We start from the raw sequence: 22,148 nt of genomic DNA on the forward strand, positions 1-22,148 counted from the left end.
GAATGTGTGGCTGCAGAGCATTAGAGCCCACAGGAGCCCTGTGGCTGCCAGCCTGCCCTGCTGCTCTCACTGCCCACACCTCATGTGCTCCATCTTGGAAACAGCCAGTGGTGCTGCTGCCTGGGGCAGGGGGGCTGCAGAAATCTCAAGGAGTGTGCAGTGGGTCAGGTATTTTATTTGTCATTTACTGCAGAGCTGCAAGGCAGAGGACATTCTCCCAGGAATCCCAGCAAGTACTCTAGCTTGATACCATACCTAGAAAAAGCTGGACCAGGCAACCACCTACCCCTCTGATGTGCAGAGTCTGTTTGCAGAATAAGAGAAGCTTCCCCATGCAGTATTGATGTGGTTTGGCACAGCAGAGCCCACTCTCTTCCCACTCTTCCTGCAGTCCATAATAATGTGTAGCACACCCAGGTGCTGGTGTGAGTGTCAGGTAATTAAACATCCCTTTGACACATTTTTTCTACAGGTGGACCTGACCTGTAGCTCCCTGTCAGTGATCAGTAACTGTCAGACAACCTCATTATCAGAGGGCTTATCTCAGGAATGAGGCAGACCTGAAGAATTATCACCATTTCTGGGAGCTGACCTTACCTTCCCACTATACCAATTATTTCCTCCATCTGTATTGCTTTTATACTCTGATTGCCACAGCCTCAGCAAAACAGTAACACCAACTCACTACACATGTGCATCCAGAGTCAATTAACTTTTCCTCGCCTCAGTTTCTTAACAATGAATGAATAAACTGAGCACTGCAGCAAACTTGACATGCTTAAATCATCTTAGAGACAAAAAGGACCTGGATAAGGATGGGTTACAATTCAGAAATGATTTTACAGACTTTATTCCAAAAATCAGTGTTTGGTCAGGTGAGGATTTTTGAAGTTTTCTCCCTTTCTACACATACAACCATATTCTGGTGTAATCTGTTTGCACAGGCTGAGCATTTAGAGAAACCTTAGTAGCAGCATTCAGAGACTCAGAGAACTCTAATACCAAGAAGCTTTTGATAGAGATTCTGATGGAAAAATATACACAAACAGATAAGAGATTTGGAAATTAGATTTTAAATATGGTACTATTTTTGGCAGAAAAATCTACATTGATCTGAGTTCTGGGGAAAGTTACTGTAATCCTTGTGGCCACAGGGATATTATGAGTTTTAGGGAAGAAGAAGACAGGATAGCTAAAACTGTAAAAAAATTGATCATGTAGTTTTACAGCCTGTCATGTAAGTTCTTAATTCTGCTCTTATTCTTACCCCTCCCTATTCCATGACTCCTAGAAAATAGAATGGGATGCAGATGAGAGAAACCAACTCCCATGAGGGTGGCAATGCAGCCTTCCAGCCCAGACTGTGTAAAGTGCAAGAGGAATCCAACACAGTGCAAGAGTGACTCCATGGCCTGAAATAGCTCAGCAGAGCACACAAACCCAGGGCAAGGCTCCCACATTAGCATTGCCTGTCAGCCCTAAAATAACTGAGAAATGCTCTGTAAGAGGGGACTGTCCCTTTGGTTTCTGAGTCCCAGTCAAGGATCAGAAAGCCCCAGGTCAACAACAGCTCCCTTGAGGTGGACCACTCTTCACTGGCCTTTAGCTAATGCAGATGAAATGCTTCAGAGAAATCATAACTGATAACTTTGAGAACAGATTAGTTTCAGGTTTATTTTACATTGATGTTTTCTTACTTCATGCCATTTTTCAGGAGGGAAGGGTGGAGAGGGGATGGTTATATTTCCTATTTGGTGATCTAGAAATTAACTCATAGGTTTACCAGAATTACTTTGTTTTTATTTTAACCTTGTCATACAGAATAGGGCAGGCATAACAATAAAGAACTGTAGACAAACACCTCAGAACACTGGTAAACAAAGACAAAACTTGAGATCACAGGGATCGGGGTACTTTTCCCACCTAACCAAATGTACAAATTTAGGGCAGGTACTATTTAGTCATAAACAAAAGGAATAGTTCCCTTGGCAGCTGTCCCTCAGCACTGTTGGACAGGCAGTGACAAACTGCTATAACTTTGGGGAAAAGTCATTTGAAGGTGAAAAATACTAAATACAGGCTTGATTGTAGAGGGAGGGAGAGTCTGAGGGAGGGGAATTGGAGAGGCAGGAGGGGACAATCTCCAAGCCATTAAACAAAACACCTGAATAGACTAATGCCAGGTGAGATTGAGAGAATAAAGACCATGATATTGATGGATACTACCTCACTATCCATGGAATTCTGTCATCTCTTGTCTTCATTTTGAATTATGGTGTTTTAGAATGTGTTTGTTGAGATTCTAGGACAGAATTATGGCTTTCATGAACAAATCAATTCTGTCAAATCAGCACTCTGTCAGATTTCTGAGACAACAAGTCACCTCAATTACTTACTGCGATGTTCTTCTGATACTTTCACTACCAAAATTCCACTTATTTAAAGTTATCTATCAGTTAGCTGATAGATGTCTGTTCAAAATTATATCTGATAAATCCTGGTAAGAGAACAAGAATATTGGCATTTGCTATCACAGCTGCAGTCCCTGGCATTGGTCTCTGCTCTGCCTTTCAGGAGAAAGGAGAAGCATCTCCCTCCTCCCTGTAACATTCTCTGATGGGTGATACTGGTGATACTGCAGTTATACTTTTCTTTCAGCTGTCCCAGTCCTTTCTTACACTGGTAAACCTTTTCCTGAACAGCCTCACTGCTCTCTACACTAAGCCTTTGGGAAGGTCAAAGCACTAATACCTTTTTCTGAAATGTGGTTATTACTATACACAGTACTTAAGCACTTAAGTTGCACACACCTGCAATGGGGAGAAGAGGTACCCAGCTGACAAAAGCTTGGAAAAACATGGAATCCACTCACAACCACCTCTGTTAAGCATTCAAAGTTATTTTTGTTAAAAAAGTTTGTGTGATTGTAGTAATTACAATAGTCTGAGATATTCACCTTTGACTGTGACCTGAGCACTGCAAGATGCCTGTCCTATGTTGTTTTCAGCCAGACAGGTATAAATTCCATCATCTTCTGGTAGGGCATCTTGGACAGTCAGTTTTGCAACTCCATCTTCAAAAGTGGAATGGGCATATTGAATTGGCTGGTCTGCAGACAGAAAGAAAAAGAACTGACTTAATACATCAGCCACAAATTTCAAAAGCACTTCAGTTTTTCAGTGAAATCTGGATGCCTAAGACCAGCCAGCCTATGGAAGTGCAGAGCCAAATCCCACTCAGTGCACAGCCACTGCTCTCTAGTGACTACAACCAGCAGCACCCCAAGCACAAAGCACAGCATGGTTGTCAGGCAAAGCTCACCACCAGATTCACTGCATGCTACTTTGAGTAGCAGCAAAAGGATAAAAGTTCATTTTGGATTCTCTTCCAGGTGGATAAGACCAGAACTGTGTGTTTGCTTCAGACATCTTGTAATTTGCCTGAAACTAGATAAAATGCCGAGAAAGCTAGATGTGCAAAATCTGTTGGGCATGGAGAAGCACTTGAAGTCCTCTAAGAGGTATTTTGTAGTGGAAAACATTCCAAGAGAGACAGTAAAAGCTGCAATGGAACCAAGAAGCTGATTTACAGAAGCAGTCAATCTACACTACAGTATGGCCAGTAACAGAAGGGTGCAGTCTCATCCATGGTGATGTGATTATTAAAGAAGTTCCTTTTAAGAAACTGCTTCCTTGAATTGGTTTGACATGCTTAAATATTAGTATAGATGGCTTAAAGTTGTCTTGCTATTGTTTCAGGAACTGTCATGAGTCTCAGCCTTAACTTTCTGAAATGCTTCTGCAATCTGTTTTCCCAATATTAAATAGTTTCCACTACTGACTCATCTTTGGTTGCTTTCCCAGTGTATGCAATACTTAAGCCAGCCTTATACCTGTGCATAAACATCATGCTGCAAATAGAAATCATGGTCATCTAAGAGAAGAGGATGAAACAGCAGAGAAATTGTGCAGGACTGATCTGAAGAAATCTGTTCCTCGGGAGTTTGTGGTCAAAAAAGACTGAAATTTATTTCATTGCCAAAATAATTTTAAAGCACACAGCTCTGCGCGTTTTATGAACCAGTTCTGCACAATGAGCAGGATAAATGAAATGATGGGACAGATTTTTCTCTCATCTCTGATGTTCAAAGGAAGCCAACTCAGAAGGCAGTTATTATTTGTGCACTATCTGTATGCATACACAGTTTCATTCTGAAATACAAACATTTGCCAAAATCAGCATCATCCAATACCTGCATACATTATAAAATGTGGTAGATGATCTTCATCCTTTGCTTATAACCATCTGTTAAGTTAGTACATTTTCTATTGCATGAAAAATTGGGGTGAATATTTAATCAACTACCCAGAAGAATTTTAGAATAAAATCTCTCAAACCTTTGTCACAGGTCATCTATTCTTATTATTGGCTCCTCTGAGCTCATTTTCACTCAGTCACACTCAGACTGTTGGAACTACTACACTAAACCACAGGGTTTCTGCATGTGGGAATAGCACTACATTCAAATATGTGCAGGCTGAGCTAAAGCCCAAGCAGACAAAGCTTTTTGTTGGAGGACAAGGGACACTGGACTGCTTTTCTAGTCCACCTATAGAATGTCTCACCTGACAGGGTCCTTGCCTGGTATTCTGACATTGAAGGTGTTAGTGGTGACAAATGATGCTATGATGCTGTACCAGAAACACACCTGGGATAAAAGCTGCACCATGAAAAGCAGAACAATGCCCTTATATTTCTATTGTAAGTAAGGAAATTAATAGGGAAAGTGTTCTGTGTGGAAAAGAAAAATGTGGACTCTTTATCATGTCCTCAAATTTTGCCAGGGGTCTGTTTCACTTCAGCTCCCAACAAAACTGGCTATTTTTTAGCATTATTCAAAAAAAAATAGTGAATTCACTTAGAGAACAGCCTTTTCATTAGACCCCAGAAACAGAACACAAGCAGAGGAATAACCTGCAGCAAGACTCCAAGTTACATCCACAGTACTTATATTTTGATGTAATAAAAACAACTCTCCCAGTAGTGAAATGTTCCCTTCTCCAGAGGCAGAACAGTCAAATCTCAAGGACAGCTTGGCAGCAGGAACAATAACAAAAAATACCTTTCTGCTGGCATGTTATGCCTGAAGAAAGGAAATTTTCCCCTGGCCCATTTATTAAAAGCTTTCTGGACAAATCACAAAGCTATCCTAAAACCAAACACTACTGAGAATTGTTATGCTAAAGTAATGGTCATATTGTTCTTAAATTCAGCAGAAAGCGGTTCAATTAAACTTAAGGAGAAAGAAAACCCACAAAGAAAGCAATATGAATAAAAATTGACTTATAACAATCATACACTCCTTATTCCTGCAATTGAAAAAGAAGTTAATTAGAAAGTATTTTAAAAATATAAAGTATATTGAAGTTACACACTGAAGTATTGTCACCGAGAGCACACCTAAAAAGTTATTTATAAGGCTTTGGTGAGGGCAGAACTAAAACACAGGAATTTTACTTTCAGGGAAATTGCCAGTAAATCAGAGAAAATTCAGAAAGAAACTTAAATAAAACGCAGAGGGAGAACAAAAGGAGAAAAGAACCACCTTGAAAAAGTTGGGAAAAAAGGTTTAATGGTAGATTTGCAGAGAAGAGTAAGAGCTCGGATGAAACTCGTAGCTCAGTCAGGTAGCTCTTATTTGTGGACTCTCTGTGAATATGGAAAACTACTCATCCTTACAGATGGTGAGAAGTAATTACAGACAATGCAGAGTATACATCATCTATTTTTTGTCTCACTTGACCTGAAGGAGAGGTCAACCTGTCTAATGCTTGGAAAATATTTTGAATTGGTACGCAGTCACAGCTGGTAAATAGTCTTGGTATCTAAAGTAGTACTTGGATGTAACATTGTACAAGCTGTTGCAAGTTCCTTTCAGTTCTCAGGTGGTGTGGATTCCCTGGACATTGGGGAAGGCAGACGGGACACCATGCAGCCTGCTCAGTGTCCAGGGATGGCCAGCCTGGAAGGGAGCAGGTCCTGCTGCCTCAAATTTTTGTTTTTTTGGTTTTTTTTTTGTTTTTTTCTTATTTGTTTCTCAAAGCAGCCTTCTGTTCCTGCTTCTTCTGATTGATAACTTGGTCTTTGCATTCATTATTTCACCAAGATATACATTCTTTCTCCACTATTCTGCTCAAATTAATTCTGGTTTGTTATCATTGTCATGCTTGGAAGACAACTTGAATTTGATATTTTCTAGTGAACTTTACACATCCTGTTCCATGTGATTTTTATTTCTATGGAGTTCTGCAAAAGTGCTGTATTTTGAACAGTAGTGGGGTTGCTCAGAGCACATTGCTTTATCCTCTGTTCTAACAGAGTTCAGTTGTGAATATAAAAAGCTTTATATTGCAGACAGGGAGAGCACATGCTAACAAACCTTTTTTTAAAACAGAATTGGTCTGCCTGCCTCCAGTTATATACTGTGAATATACTGTTTTCTTCATGTGGCCAGTTGATGAAAGACTCCACCATGTCATTTTGCCAGAAGCACTGTTATGTCTGCTTGGAGTAATATTTTACAACTTTCTCCTTTATTTGATCAGGGATATAAATATGGAGTTTGTAGTATCTAGCTAGGTAGTAGACAGGAAGGAAATGTTTGCATTCAAGTGGATATCACAACAGCCAATTTGATCCTTAAGTAAAATAATAACCCTAGGAGTGTACATGGAATTATCAACATTAAACAACTGTTCATAATCCTTTCACGTTTGTATCAAAATGGTATATAAACAGTTATGTCTCACAGTCCTATGCAAGACAGAAGAGCATTAAACGATAGTGATATATTTCAGCAGCCTGGAATGAAAGTCGTGTGCTTGTGTCTTCAGAGTAATACATGATGTGTCTAATTTTTATTATTATGAGAGTTTCTTGTGCTTCTGTTACGCAGACTCATCACTGACTTTTGATTTAAGAGCAGAGTTAATGCACTGACTCTCACTTACAGAACTTTATTGGTTTGAAATCCAGCTAACTAAAAAAAAACCCCACCTATATTGTGATATTGAGCCAACTGCAGTTAGAAGCTTGGATGCAATGTAAACATGATTATACCTGAACAGGGGCAGACATATGGATTCAGCAAGAAGAAAGGTCAGTAAAAAATAAACGACCTAAAAAAGGCAGTGGGGTGCAATGCATCACAGGAACATGTGGGTTATTTATGTCTAGGCTTTGTTTCTCAGGAGACAACAGTGTTCTGATTAGAACATGGCTACACAAATGGAGACCATATATCTGTGCCTGATGAGCTGTAAGTCATTTGAAAATCAACCCAAAGTCAGTGATCTGAGACAGGAAGACGCTCTGTACGTAAAGATAACTGAACGTAATACATCAGTCAATGTCTAAGGGAACACTAGGAGCAAGGGTACCTCGGAATATGAACATGAAATGACTGACTCAGAGTTGCTCCTGAGCTGCAAGACAGTTCTTGAACTGCCAGAGATTCTGCTCACATCTGCAAAGGGGGAGCTTCAGCATAGCCTTCAGACAGAGAAACAAATGATGTCCAATGGGAGAGTGTCAGAACCTCTACTCACATGTTTTGTGTTGTAAATAAAGCACTGGCCTTTCTATTCTGGACATGGAGCTATTGGGAAGGGGAACAGCCCAGGCTGTGGGAACATACCAATCTCAAGGCCATGGTTCATTTGCCCTGCCACCTTTCTCAGTTAGCCCATTTACTCTGAATAGCTAAAGGAAAACAGTGATCATGTGCAAATAATTAATTTTAAAATAACCACACACACACACACTCAAAGATAGATAGCCTGGGAGAGTCTGAAAAAAACCTCAATTGCACTTCAGGAGTAAAAGAGGTGATCAAGAATTAAGCTGAATAAATTTTTCTAGTGTTTTTCAGATATGGCTTTTAATGGAGGGAGTACTTAGCCAAAGCACATAGTGCCTGGATCACTGAAATAATTTGGAATCGAAGCAAAACACTGAGTTCTGGGTCTAGCTCTGATATTAGGAGGCAGTTAAGGAAACTTGACTATTCAGCTGTGTAATCAGTGTGGAGTAGGAGATGATATAGTCTGATAAAAGTAAAAATTACTTAGTTTTAGGCAAACATTAGAATGCCAAGGAACATATTCTAGTTGAGAAGAAACCAGAAGAGCATTGATTTCAAGATCTTGGGAACAGAGCTGCAAACATCTATTAGGACCTACCCAGCTGATGGAAGGGTGGAATCAGGCATTGGTCTCCTCCCTACCTCTGAGTGAAATACTCAGACTGAAAAGCATAAACACATGTATTGAAAAATTACTGACGTTTAAATGATCACTTGCTGTCCTATATCCACCTTAAGGTTGTTTGCATTGTACAACTGGAATTATGCACTTTGTTTTCAGCTGGTCTGTGTGCTAATAATGCCAAGGTTGCAAGTTTGATCCCTGTACATGCCATTCATGTAAGAGTTGGACTTGATGATCCTTGTGGGTCCCTTCCACCTCAGAATATTCTGTGATACTCTGCTTAGAACTGCAGGATTCTGTGGGATCATGATGCCAATCTGTTACGCTTGGAGCAAAATATCCTGACAAAAGCAGGGGAGCAACACAGTACTCAGCACAGGGCAGCAGCACGGCCGAGTGACCCAGCCCAGGTAACGCACCTGGCACAGGGATGTCCCCAGCAGCAGCACAGCCATGTGACACAGCCCAGGTAATTCAGCTGGCACAGGGATGTCACCAGCAGCAGCACAGCCATGTGACACAGCCCAGGTAACTCAGCTGACACAGCTGTGTGACACAGCCCAGGTAACTCAGCTGGCACAGGGGTGTCCGTGTGACACAGCCCAGGTAGCGCATCTGGCACAGGGGTGTCCGTGTGACACAGCCCAGGTAACTCGGCTGGCACAGGGGTGTCCGTGTGACACAGCCCAGGTAACGCACCTGGCACAGCCGTGTCACCAGCGCACCCTGCTGGTCACTTCGCAGAACTGCGGCAGCACAGCCCCTGCTCAGGGCGCCTTTTCCGCGCACTCCGCGCTCCTGTAAAGGGCTTTCCTCAGGCGTCCCAGCGGGCTGTGTCAGGATGATTGAGCGCGCTTTGGGGTGTCAGTGCGTTCATGCAGGTGTTGCAGAGCAGGGGATTCCTTACCATTGAGAAGCCATGTGATGTGTGGCACAGGGACCCCTCCCACGCAGCACTGCAGCACAAAGTCTTGCCCTTCGCTCACAGTGCATCCTTTCAGGACACTGGAAAAGCACGGAGCAACCTCTTCCACTTTAGGCCCTTAAAAAGCAAAATCAAAACAGCTCCTTCAACTGAAATTAATGAAATTAGCTTTACCACTTAGAGCCTTTTTCTAAGTATGCTTAGATGAAATGGCTGGGCTAACCATGGTGAAATGTTTTATTGAGGGATAGAAATAATTTTGACTGGTATAAAGTAGGCATTCTTCTCTCATCTTCTGAGTAGGCATTGCCAGGTGTCAAGCTCTGCTTTAGGTGGTGATTTCCTATGCCAGAATCCATAATTTGCTGCCCATCACTAGAAGTGTATGAAGCCTATTAGCAGAGAGCTCAGCACAAAAAAAAGGATAATTAATTCTCTGCTCTTGTTTGTCTTCTCCAAGTGAGAAACAGTGTGACTTAAGGATGCAGTTTAAAAGTCTCTCATGAGACAGAAAGAAATTATCTTGGGTATCCTGGCTGAACTTCAGGCACAGTAAATGGAGACATATTGCATTAAGATGAACATGAACCCAGAACATAACTTAAAACTAGGTGAAAACATTACAACTCGGGACAGGATTTGCTAGAACCAACAAAAATTTCAAGCACACCAGTAGGACACTGCCTGGAAGCTTAAAATAATTTGTCACTGGGACATGTTCTTGAATTTAGCAAATCATAATTCTCATTCCTTCCCTTTTCTTCTTATTCACTCTACTGCACAAAATTGGCCTGTACTCAAAAAACATTTCAAATTTGGAGTGTAGAAATGCTAAGCAACTTCAAAAAAACTAAATGCAGAACAACAACAATAAACCCACTGACAGCCTGTATTAAATACAAGTATTAACAGGAAACCTGAGTAGAAAATAGGCCTCCCTGTGTACAAACCATGTATTGAGATGGTTTTAGCTATACAAACAACAAAACCCACAATATGTCAGAAGGGAAATTGATGCACGAAGTGGCTTGCCAGCTATTGCACACCACTTTTCACAGAGATAGGAATCAGAATTAACCTACACTGAGAAGTCAAACAAAAATTATGTAGTAACCACCCTCTGACAGCTTAAAAAAAGCCCAGCCACAGTTTCCAAAGTGCAGATGGGCTCACAAGAACTTGCTTACTTCTGACAGTTAACAACCAGCTGGTGGAAGTCTGGCCTTTGGGGTTGGCAGCTGTACAGCTGTAAGATCCACTGTCCCTCAAGTTGGCTTTCTTTATCCATAGGCAATGAACTCCATCTTCCTCATATATTTGGACATCTTCTCCAGCTTTAATAGGTCGGCCTTCTTTGAACCACTCCACATCTGGTTTTGGCTTCCCTGAAACTGGACAGTCAGACATTTGGACTTTTATGAATAGGTATTTGTAATTAGCATTAATTAGTATATATTTAATTAGTATTATTTACTTTAGTATAAATTAAGTACACTTTACACATACATAATTATATAAACCTTAATGGGCAATATACAAAACTGCTGTCAGAAATTTTGACATTTCTGATCTTCTAAAACTTCTTGGCTAGTCCATCTCTTAAAACAACAAATACTTGGTAACACATAAAACCATATCTGAAAAAAGCTTCTCACTAAAAAGTGTTCTTCTAAAAGTCACAGACAAAATGGATATGAAACTGAAACAGAGAAGGTTTTTGCCAAACACAAACTCTTCTTTACTCAGCACTGGCACAGGTTGCCCAGAGAGGCTGTGGACTTTCCCTGCCCTGGGGATGCTCAAAGGTCACCTTGATACAATCCTGGACCTGCCTCAGGTGAGGCTGCATGAGCAGGGAGAAGGGCAGTGAAAGCAACCCTGGTCACCCCCTGCAGAGAGGACTCTCAGCAGAGTTTCTCAGATTACTTATTAAAGGGATTAGGGACGTCCCACTGTGATTTCCCTGCAGACACCTTTCCTGGCATGTAAGAGTCTGTGCTTTGGGTCCAGAGCCAAACAAAAAGGCATTCAGTGGTTGCAATAAAAAACTGGATGAGCTCCCTGTTTATCTGTGATAGGGACTCTATTTCCCTATCAAACAGGGTCATGGATTAGTTAAAGTTTGCAAAATGCGTGAGATACTCTGACAGAAAACAATTCATGTTTTTAGTAATATACCTGAAAAATAAACTGTTTAAAATGTACCAGGATCTTTGGAATCTTTTCTCCTCTCCAAATGCTCAAGGCTTGTGAAGGAAATGATAATCTGTACTCATGGGGCAAGACTCATCAAGAAATGAAATAAATTACCATGGTGTTGCATGTTGATTTTTTTTTTTTGCCTCTAGAGAAACAAAAAACCAATTTCTTTCTCATTTATGTGAACACTTTGAAGTGTAAATGTTATTAAAAAAGAAAAAAAGGAAAATGCTTCCAGATTATTTTCTAAAATTGCAATTAAATAAAAAAAGAGAAGTGTTCCAAATCTACTACCCAGATTCAGCAAAATGCAACTCTCATTACTCTTCTCAGAGGTTAAAACCCATTCATATTCTGTGGAGCAAACTCTAAACCTCTCTTTTAATTCTTACTTTGTCATTTCAGCTGTTAGGAAGCTCTGAGATCATGCTGATCAAATATGAGACATAAAAATAGATGCCCCTAGGGACATGAAGTGACTGATTGTATTTTCTCCTCTGATTTTTTTTGGCTCAAGGCGAGTGTCACTAATTACAGTTCTGGAAAGTGTACCACCCATTTTCACTCTTGTACCCTCATATAAGAGGGTCTAAAACTATCTCCTAGAAGGAGCAGCATTGGTTACATCTGGGGAAACCCCAGATGAGAGGGGAGATGGACACCATGGCATTGTTTGGTTTGAAAACTTCACTAAGTGTTGTGGAAACAGCATTGGATTCTGCATCTGTTACCAAAAGGTTTTAGGAGGAGAGCAACTTTCAAAGAACTAGGAATTGCTTTCTACTTCTCCACATAGAAAGGGAACCCCTTTCTGACTAAACCCAGGGGCTCCAATAATTTTCATCCCTTTACCTTTGCTCTTGAATTTTATCTCCTGGCCTTCTGATGCTTCCAGGCTCTGTGGATGGATCTCAAACTGAGGGGGAATTCCCAGGGGCTCCCTCTTCTCCTCCATTACAGCCCCCTGAGCTCCAGACCTGTTTTCTGCTTCTCTAGTCCTGGGACTGATGTGCCCTGTAGGAGGTGGAGTTTGTTGAGCTGACATCAGGAGCTGCACACCCCTTTTCCTGTTTTCACCCTGTCTGATGGAAGGGGCCTGGGATTCTGCCTTTGGTTCTGGTTGCAGTTTGACAGATTGTAGTGTGATGGTGCTTGAAGTTTTCTGCAAGACCTGGGGTCCCTTTTTTCCTTCTTTATGTTCTGTGTTGGTTTCTTGGTGCTGTCCTTGATTACTTTCTTTGGCTTCTCTGGTGATGTAAAAGGATTCTTTCTTTGCTGGCACCCTGTCTTTGGTTTCAACCATGAGTTCTGTGCTGCTGGATTTCAGCTCTTTAGCAATCCCATTGCTGGTTGCCTGTTTGAATTCTGAATTTTCAACAGCTTTAACAGCAAGTGTGGTTGGTTTTGGTGGCATGCTGAAGGAAAATGAGAAGTTTGGAGATACATGACATTGTATAAAGACTCATTATTATTATCATCACTAATGACATAAATATATAAGCCCTCAGCAAGAAGGCAAACCGATTAACCTTTAGATTCTTTCACACAGATCAAGAAGATGGGTCAAAGAGGTGAAGTGAAAAGCTTCATAAGATGAAATCAGGGCTCAGACACTATGTCAACTCAGAAATTTCTGGATATAAGTCCACTGCTCAAGTTCTGACATGTTTTGTGAGTCAGACATTAACCTTGCATGCACTGCTTTAGATGGAAAGCAATTACATGAGATCTGAATGACCATGATGTAATACTACTTGATGCTTTAATAAATTGAGGTCATGTATAATGTAGCTCAAAATGTCATATAAAATACTTCCCTAAAGGGAAATGAAAATGTAAAGTGTGAAGTAATTTTACTATTTCTAATTATGGTACTTTGCAATTCAGGTAATTTCAAAACAGGACTGATAGGAAACCAGACCAAAGTCTGGGGAGGAAGAAGGGGTACTTAAGAAGGCACCTTAAAAACTTGGCTGGATATAACAATATCAGCTATGCATTTATTAGGAAGAGTTTCTCAGAATTATGATTGATCTGCTGCTCAGTACTTTGGGAGCACAAGAGCAGCTGACCAGCTGGGGGACTTAAATCCAAGTCTCCTTCATCAAAGGTGACTGCCTTGATCCCTAAGCTGTAGAGCACTGTCTGTGTCTCACACATCCACAGAATTACTCCAAGCCAGAATTGGAACACATCTGAAATAAGGGCAGCAATTTCCAGCCCAGCTCTGTTTTGCTACACTTGGTGCCATTAATTTATTCTCTCAGGGAGACTTGGGATATTTACTGGGGTACTTTCTTCAGCTGGAGTTGGATGTACTGTTTGAGATTTGCAGTTACTTTTCAGGAAGTAAGACTTTTTCATTTTACAAAACATCTTTTTTTTTTGTGTGTGTGCGTGAATAAATGATGGAGGATGCAAAACTACTCTGGAGAACCACATGCATGGGGAGTTCTGCTTCTAGTGCTGCACATTTTCATTTACACTAAACTTACTTTCAAGTATGTTCCTAAAAATCACACAGATCTGAAAAACAGAATAGCACAGCATTTTCAATTCCACTTTGCAGTTAGGACAGTGTGAGCATGCCATTTAGAAATCTCATCCAGGGCATGTGAGAAGAGATTAAACATCCCACTGACTACAAAGTAAGTGGCCTTCATCAAAGTGTCTTACACAGACAGCCTTGTACTTTTCATTCCTGCATTTCCCATTAATGAAGAAAAGCAATTCTGTAAAATAATTTTTTAAATTATAGTAATTTAATTTTAAAAATCCTGATAAAAGCCTAAATACTAATTTTTTCTTTCTTGTTACTTCACCCCTCCTTTTGTATGTATTTTCAGACAACAGCTAAGACCATGGCCATAGCATGTTTAGTGTATGACAGGAAAGAACAACCAGCTCAGTACTGACAAGGTGCACTCAATGTTAACTCCAAAAATGACATTTGACCCTCTGGTACAAGGCAGAATTTCTGCTCACATAGTGTGTTTTTTTTAAAAAAAATTTGCTTTCCTGAACCAGACCAGAACTCTGTACTTCATAATGTTGCCACCAGTTCTACCAGCTGTTTCCTATGAGTCTACCAGGACAGCTGAATCAGGCAGCAAGAGAGAATCTTATTCCAAGCAAACATTTTCTGACTTCCAAATATAGACTGACCCCCCCAAAATGTATCACTTTGTGAAGAAAGCACATGCAGTAAATGTCAAAATCAGTGCACTACAATTAAACAGTCAGAGAAAGTACTCCAGTAAAAACATACCAAGGTGGCTGAGTGTTGGTGTCGGTCTTATCTGGACCTGAAATACAAAAGAAGAAACAGGCAAATTATACACACAATACTGTGCACAATTCCAAAAATTTGGAAGATTTTAAGCAAAAAATATACTTAAGAACCTTCTCTCTTCAAATTTTTAATACATTTAAGTCAAGATTGATTATCACCACACCTGGAATTGATATGGACAATAGGAAGCTGCTCAATTGAAACACAAAGAGGTCTTGGTCCATTTTGAGACATTGCTGCATCATATTCTCATAACCCTGCAGAACTAAAGGTTCAGGGTCCCTCAAAAGCTCTGTGATGGGGGAGAGATACATGGAAGAGATTCCAACTGGGAAGCAGCTTATCAAATCTTATGGTAACTCCACAGAGTTTTCAGAGGCAGAGGAAGACAAGCCATCAATCAGTCCTACACCTGAGCACGCTCACAGTGAAACAGCAGCAGTTCTCTGGCTAAAACACAGAACTAAGTCAAGAGGAGTAAAACCTCCCAAAACTTGGACCCACCTGTAAACATTTACCAACCCATTTGCTGTGTAGCAAGAATTATCATGACTAATATTAATAACTCAAAAGCTAATGCATAGCATTTCTTCACTTTGCAACACCACCAGGAAATCTGGGAACATGGCTGAGCTATGGTGATTTGCCAAGGTGCCTCATCAGCTGCATTGATAAAACTGAGCACATATCGACCCACAATCAGTCTCCTGATTTGTAATCCTCCATGAATTTTCAAAAACCTTGACAGTGTTTGTTTCTCTTGGGGGCAGCATGAGATAAATAGCTGAGAGGAGAGAAGTGCCATTCTAGGTCAAATACCAACCACATCTGTACATTACCCCCTAATTAAGATTTGTTTTCTCCTGGTCAGATCATGCTGTTGTTAGCTAGGTGAGACTAGAAACTACAGTAGAAAGACATGTAATAATTAATTTGCAAGATAACAAATTTTTCAAGTCATCAACAAGCATTTCATAAAAATGCTTTCAGTGTCTCTGCCTCAGGGAAAAGACAAAATCATGTGATGGATGGTATCCTCATTTCCACAGTGTTTTGTAAGCAAAAATTCACATCTAAATGCTTGGACTTGCCATGACATTCAGAGTGACCAAAAGAATCTATTTACACACAAACAAAAGTTGAGATGAGAGAGGGATGAAAACCCATTGACCTCGTTTCAGTAAACCTGTCAAACAGTAACAGAAATATAGAAATGAAAACTGAAAAGACTGGATAAATGCAGAAAAGGAAGCTTCGTAACTACTGGCTGCAGACAAGACAATACCATGCAATGGTATTAATAGACAATACCTTGTCTATTAAAAGAATATTTCCTCTTCCCTCTTCACCTTCCACTAAGGGAAAAAGTATAGCTATTGGAAGAAAATATCTATGTATGAGATTGTATGTCTTTGAAAGAACATGTAGTACTTCTGAGCCACTTGATTGTCTGCTAACATGTTGCAGCAACTCTGGCAACCTGATCTAATTGATAATGAAAGAATTAGGTAATTTATATTGAGGTTAGGTAAGTGGAACCATCCAATTAATCAAGAGCATTGCAAAAGAGTGCCCTTTTTACTGACCTGCACTAATCCAAGAAAGAATGGATTGTTCAGAGATGTGGTCAGCATCTGAAGCAGACATATACCACAAGTGACTTTGTGACTCCAGTTCTGCATCATCTCTCAAGGCAGATGCAGCCATTACAGAACAGAAAGCTCACCACTCCAGGGAGAGCAATCAGGAATCGAGTTTTATGTTTGCATAAAAGACTTATTGAAAGAAACAGGCCTTTCTGTACAACCTGTGCTGAAGTGGCAAACTGTAGAAGTTTCTTCTACAATGGCTTCATCAGATTGGAACTTACAGATAAAAAGTACAGCTTTAATTTGTAGAAAGGTTAGCTGTGGTCCTGAGCATCCCAAATGTACATCCATTTGTTATTTATATTCTTGATACCTTACAGTGTGACAACAGTGATGTGAAACAGAAAGTCTTGCAACAAAAATGTCACTGCTGGGTGCACATGTAACCCACTGAGCTCATGACTGCAGCTGAAGCCAGCAGCTGTGGATTTAATTATTTAATTTGGCCCAGTGACTGCTTACCCACTGACTGATGAACTTCCTCTTTAGTGAGCTTGCTGAAGGCTGTATGATTCTGGGCTGATGCAGCAGGCAGCCTAAGAAGCATCAAGCTGCAAAATGAGCTGTGTATGATAATGCATGTATGAAATAGAACACTCTACTTATGCAAATATATTTGTTTCCTTAAAAAGCAGTGAAATAAGCTGGGTTGGAAGTTGAGAAGACCGGATCTTAATCTTATTAGGATGGGTTTTTTCCTCTCTCATAATTTAGAGATATGGTCTTTTACTTTACTTTCCTAGTTCTACAAATATAGATAGAATTTTGCCTCCCATAAGGGAGTTGGCATAAATGTGCATCTGGTACTAGTACTCAATACAAAATTAATTACTGATTATAATGACAAGTGCCAGGTTCCATTTGCTGAAAATCAAATCAATGTTCAAAACATAAAAGTCAAAGTCACAGTAAAAGTGAAAAAGTGTTTTTAAAGAAATCTGTCACAAAGCACTTGGATTGCTTTTTTTCTCATTGAACCATCACAATTTTTACAGGTGTAGCATGTTCCAAGTTATCATAGCATCATTTAATGAACAGAGGGAGAAAGAGAGAAGAAGAAAATGGGAAGAAGTGAATGTTTCTTGTAAATATCAAGAACACAACAGAGACATTTTATCAGAATGTCTGTGGCCCCTTTTCTCTGTCCTGCAAACTCTTTGCTGTACCTTGAACAGTGAGCTCTGCAGACACAGATGCCTTCCCAGCGCTGTTCACCACTGTGCAGGTGTAAATTCCTGAATCAGTCAGCTGAACGTTGTGCACCTCCAAGAACTGGATGCCTGTTCTCTCATACATGTTGAAGCGCTCATTTTGCTGCAACTGAATATCACCCTGCAAATACCACAAGGCACCATGAGACAGTAGCTACTGTCAAGAGAAGGGGAGCAAGAATTTTTTGGTAAAACATTGGGTCAAACTGCCTTTTTCCTATCCTTTAGCCAGATTCCTTCTACGAATAATATTCGTATGGTATAAACAAAACAATGAACTGTGCCCAAAATTTTGTAATTCACATCTTCAGGAGGCTTCCTTTTTCCTTTATTTTGCCACCTACTCATCTCAGTTTGGTTTTGGCCTTTCCTTGTTAATTATATCCAAAAGCCTAGAAACTGACACAGTAATTTCTGATTTATGAATCAGCACTTTGGTTTTGCAACATTTCAGACATGTCCTCGTAAATATTTCTGGTCTGGTGAAGACTTCTATTTGTAATCTCATTTGCTACAATGTTTTCAAAGCAAACGTGAAGAGAGCAGAAAACCAAAGTACTACAACAAACAAAAACAAATAAAAAAACCCCAAACCAAAACAAAATGCCCAAAACCCCCTAAAAAACAATAAAAACCACTGCAAGAGGTTGCCTGTGTTTGGGGATGTACCCTGACCCTCTTATATTACAGACAAGGATAAGTCTGGAATAAAGCAGACAATGACTTGGAAGCATTTTCCTGTTCTCTGAGGGATTTTTTGTTTTTTCCCCCACAAACCTGGAGCCATCAAGAGAAAATAGAAGAATTTATAAGAGTTGAAGTTTTTTCCTGTTCCCTCTATATAAGGCATTACTCTCTTGAAGGCTGGAGGGGAGCAGGATGCCACCAGAGCAGTCATATGTTTGCCCTTCCAAATCAAAGAAAGTAACTGTAATTCTCTAAAAGACTGACAGTTTCAATAAAAATGGCCCAGTCAGTGTAATACCTAATTTCATCTGAAAGCTCCTTCCTTACAAAGAAAAAAATGTGTTTGGAAATCTTGTGTATGCCTTGAAGGGACACCAGCACTTAAGACTTCAATGTGCATTTCATCCTTGTAAGGCACAAAATTTCAAAAGAGAAGGAAAACATAAACTTTTGGGGAAATCATACCTTAGACCAAGTGACTTGAGGCTGAGGTCGTCCTGTAATTTTACATGAGAATTTGCCTGTTTGGCCCTCACGCACAACAACTCGGTTGGGTTTTGTAGCAAACTTCGGTGGACTTTCTCCCCAGATGCTTGGCCTCTGCTCCACAGATGGAACAGCAAGTCTTGCCCTGCAAAGGCAATTGACATTCTGGTTTTACAGAAGAGCTGGAAGCTGCTGTGGTTAGAGCACATGTCAGGAAGCATTTTTAGACCTGTGGTCTGCCAACAAGAGTATATCATTGGTGGCAACACAGGCTGTAGTTGCACAATATTTTTCTTGGCCATGGAAGAAATGGAAATGCTTGTGATGACTGCCCTTGACTCCTCATGCAACTGTGTTATGTTATGCACCCTCATCTGGCATACACAGAACAGATCTTGGGGACCATTTTAGTTGTTCATAAGCAGAGCTGGGAAAACCAAAAAATAGGAAACACTGCATGCATTTAGTTTTCCCCATTTTCTGGTTTTTTGTTGCCTCCTAAGATTTTAGTTTTGCACACTCGTTTACCATTCACAGGTTTTTATCATGCAATTTGTTTCATTCATGAATGCAACTGACACCGTAATTTCTGATTTATGAATCAGCACCTTGGTTTTGCAACATTTCTGGCAGGTCCTGGTAAGTACTTTTAGTCTGGGGAAGACTTTTATTTGTAACCTCATTTGCTACAATGTTTTCTAAGCAAACATGAAGAGGGCACAAAACCAAAGTACACCTGTCCCAGGTGAGTTACTGTTAAGTGTAAATTCCCAGCTCTACTTACATGGCTGCTACAGCTGGGAAATTATATGTGGGATGAAACGAAAATGGCATCAGTGACTGTAGTCCAAAACTGTAAACAGTTACACAACCATAAAACATAAAACATCAAACAGCATCATAGCATGAAAAAAACCAAAAAGGTGCAACTTCAGGTCCGTTAATGTCAAAGGGAACACACTCACTCTTTGCTCTGAAGCCTTGGTACAACAAAGACACATTAGCAGATGGCAGATGGTGATTTCTTTTTTTTAACATTTAATTTCAAGCAAACAGAACCATTTTTAAGGCCTTCTTTTCCAGATGGCCTTTTACCACATGCAAGTAAGATGTGTCAGTACCTCACCATTTCTACCAGGTGTCAGATACTAACAGAGACCGCATTGCCTCAGCCCAAGGTGCTGCCAAGACAGGGTGGTTGCCATATGGGCAGCTCCAGGTTTCTAAGCAAGAGATGATACCATAATGAAAGGATTTACATGGGCAGGAGGACCAGAAGTACTGAGCGAAGGGTGACTGCAACATGCTACAATGAAAATCACTTTATCGTATAATTAAATATCTGATAACTTTTAATGTCATCTCTCTCTCATATCACTAAAGAAGAACATAAATTTGTACTAAAGTCTTTTAGTAACCATCTTTAGGTGGTGAGTCTATATTTATGCATTTATACACATAACAAATTAAAAGAAAATCAACTACTAGCTGGCCTGCAGCTTTATGGCTGGTTCCTAGAGATGAACAAATGAAAATGTGTAATTTTTTAATTCTTCTCCCTTCTCATAGAATTATTAATACTAAAGAGGAGGAAAACACAGGACCATGAAAAGTGAGGACAATCACTCTAGCTCTATGCAATACAATGGATTAGGATAGTACTTTGTGAAGTCTGAGTATACACAACCTAACAGCAACCTAACTGACCTTTCTTGCTTTGATTATTTATCCCGTGTGTACATCTCTAGGTAATTTGCAATACAAAATTTATCTTGTAAAATCATGTGTCCTGATTACTCAGTTTTACTTACCATTTTCAGTGCTGTAATCTGTTAATTTTAAAATTTAAAAAATTAAACAATTTTCATATCAATGATGAAATTAAATACTCCAGTTTTAACCATCTGTATTTTAATCACTAACATAATCAGAACATGTGATTTTGCCTACATCCAGAGTGACTCAGTGCCAGAGATATAAGTCAGAGAAAATTCTGCTTAAATTCAAACTATTTATAAAGAAATTAATTCAGCTGATGGAAGAATTAGGCCTGAGGCTTTCAAAACAGTGACATTCACATAATTGTAAATGCTTACTGAAGTGCAGAAAGTACAAGTAGGCTTTTATGTGCCAGTTTACATCACCCCATCAACTGTTCTTGGTAAAGTTACTCAAACCAGAACAATTATTTCTTCTGGACTACAGTTTACCCACTGTGTTGCTTGGAAATATTTAAATTCTGTGTGTGAGAATGCTGATTTCAGTTGCTTTTATTTCTTATGGTGACTCCTTAAGCAGTATTTGCCCTGGCTTTAAAAAGAGACTGTCGGCTCACGGAAGCTGTGGAGAAGGATTCTTGAATATCAGAGAGCAGAGAAGAGGGTGCAAAATTACAGCAGAGGAGGGTGCAATATTTGGGCATCAGCAGGATGTTCTGTTTTCAGCCACATTAATTCCTCAGTCAGTATGCTGGAGCAGTAGCTGTGCATCTTCCTGACTGCCTCAACCACTCTGCTTAGCCAGCAGCTCTCACAGTAGCTGCTCTGCTTGGGGTAAGTGGAGACTTTTAGAAAGAGTAATTTTACTTGTTTTCCTACCAAAATATACTTAAGTGTCTGTTAAACAATATCCAAGCCAGTAGACTGCTTACCCAGAGGTTTTGGCACTGGATGGCAGGCTGTATTTCATCAAGGAGTTTCCTGTAAGCATAGGACAGAAAGACAGGAAGTCGAAAGCTTTGTCAATTAGTTTGTCACTAATTATCAATCAGTTTATCACTAATTATCACTTTTTATTGCTAATTTCCAAAGTTTTGTCAATTATCACTAATTGAGGAATTAGTGATAATAAAGACTATGTAAATTTGCATTTCTCCAGGCTAGAAACATAAAGGAGGAACGCAACACCTGCAGTATAAGGTTATGTCATCTGTAGTTCAAAGTCAGGCTCTCCAACTTCAAAACCAAGCTTTAGCAGAGTTGCTGTCTAACCCCCAGCCTCAGTTGTAACAACGCTGAAGATTATTCATGAAAAAATACTTTTTTGAATCAAACTCTGTCTAATTTCTATAGTGCACCAGTACTTCAAACTAAGATAGCAGGATGTTTTCAGACTGTGAGAAAGGTCTTTACTTGGCTGGGTTCTCAGTCCCGTGCCAGCCCGAGGCACCTTTGCTGCGGATGCCCCAGGAGCTGGTCCCTCGCTGCCGCGGCAGGAGGGAGATGCTGCGGGAGCCCAGCGCCACCTGCTGCACACAGAGCCCGGCCCGGGGACACCCGGAGCCGCCGCAGCAAGCGCACAGCTCCGGGCTGGGAGAATACACCTGTTCCAGAGCCTAACGAGAGCCCACAGCGCTGTCAGACAAGACAGCCATGCAGGTGGAAACAATAGATCATGTTTCAGTCACTCGTTTTTCAAGCAGCGGGCAGCCAC

At 40.2% G+C, this 22,148-nt stretch overlaps 1 protein-coding gene across 1 annotated transcript in view; it reads right to left on the bottom strand.

The window, feature by feature from the left end:
* The window catches only part of MYLK (myosin light chain kinase), a 138,159-nt gene that overhangs the window by 93,389 nt on the left and 22,622 nt on the right, over nt 1-22,148 (bottom strand). Inside the window, exons 3-10 of the mRNA XM_054277776.1 lie at nt 21,367-21,415; nt 18,696-18,861; nt 17,499-17,664; nt 14,660-14,696; nt 12,244-12,806; nt 10,380-10,583; nt 9,175-9,309; nt 2,957-3,109 (exon numbers count right to left, since the gene is read on the bottom strand). Of these exons, the coding sequence (XP_054133751.1) occupies nt 2,957-3,109; nt 9,175-9,309; nt 10,380-10,583; nt 12,244-12,806; nt 14,660-14,696; nt 17,499-17,664; nt 18,696-18,861; nt 21,367-21,415 (1,473 nt within the window). The remainder of the gene's footprint in view (nt 1-2,956; nt 3,110-9,174; nt 9,310-10,379; nt 10,584-12,243; nt 12,807-14,659; nt 14,697-17,498; nt 17,665-18,695; nt 18,862-21,366; nt 21,416-22,148) is intronic.

This window comes from Melozone crissalis, unplaced genomic scaffold (assembly GCF_028551555.1).
Source record: "Melozone crissalis strain CALT ecotype California unplaced genomic scaffold, PUWL_Pcris_2 ptg000023l_1, whole genome shotgun sequence".
NCBI classification, from domain to species: Eukaryota; Metazoa; Chordata; class Aves; order Passeriformes; family Passerellidae; genus Melozone; species Melozone crissalis.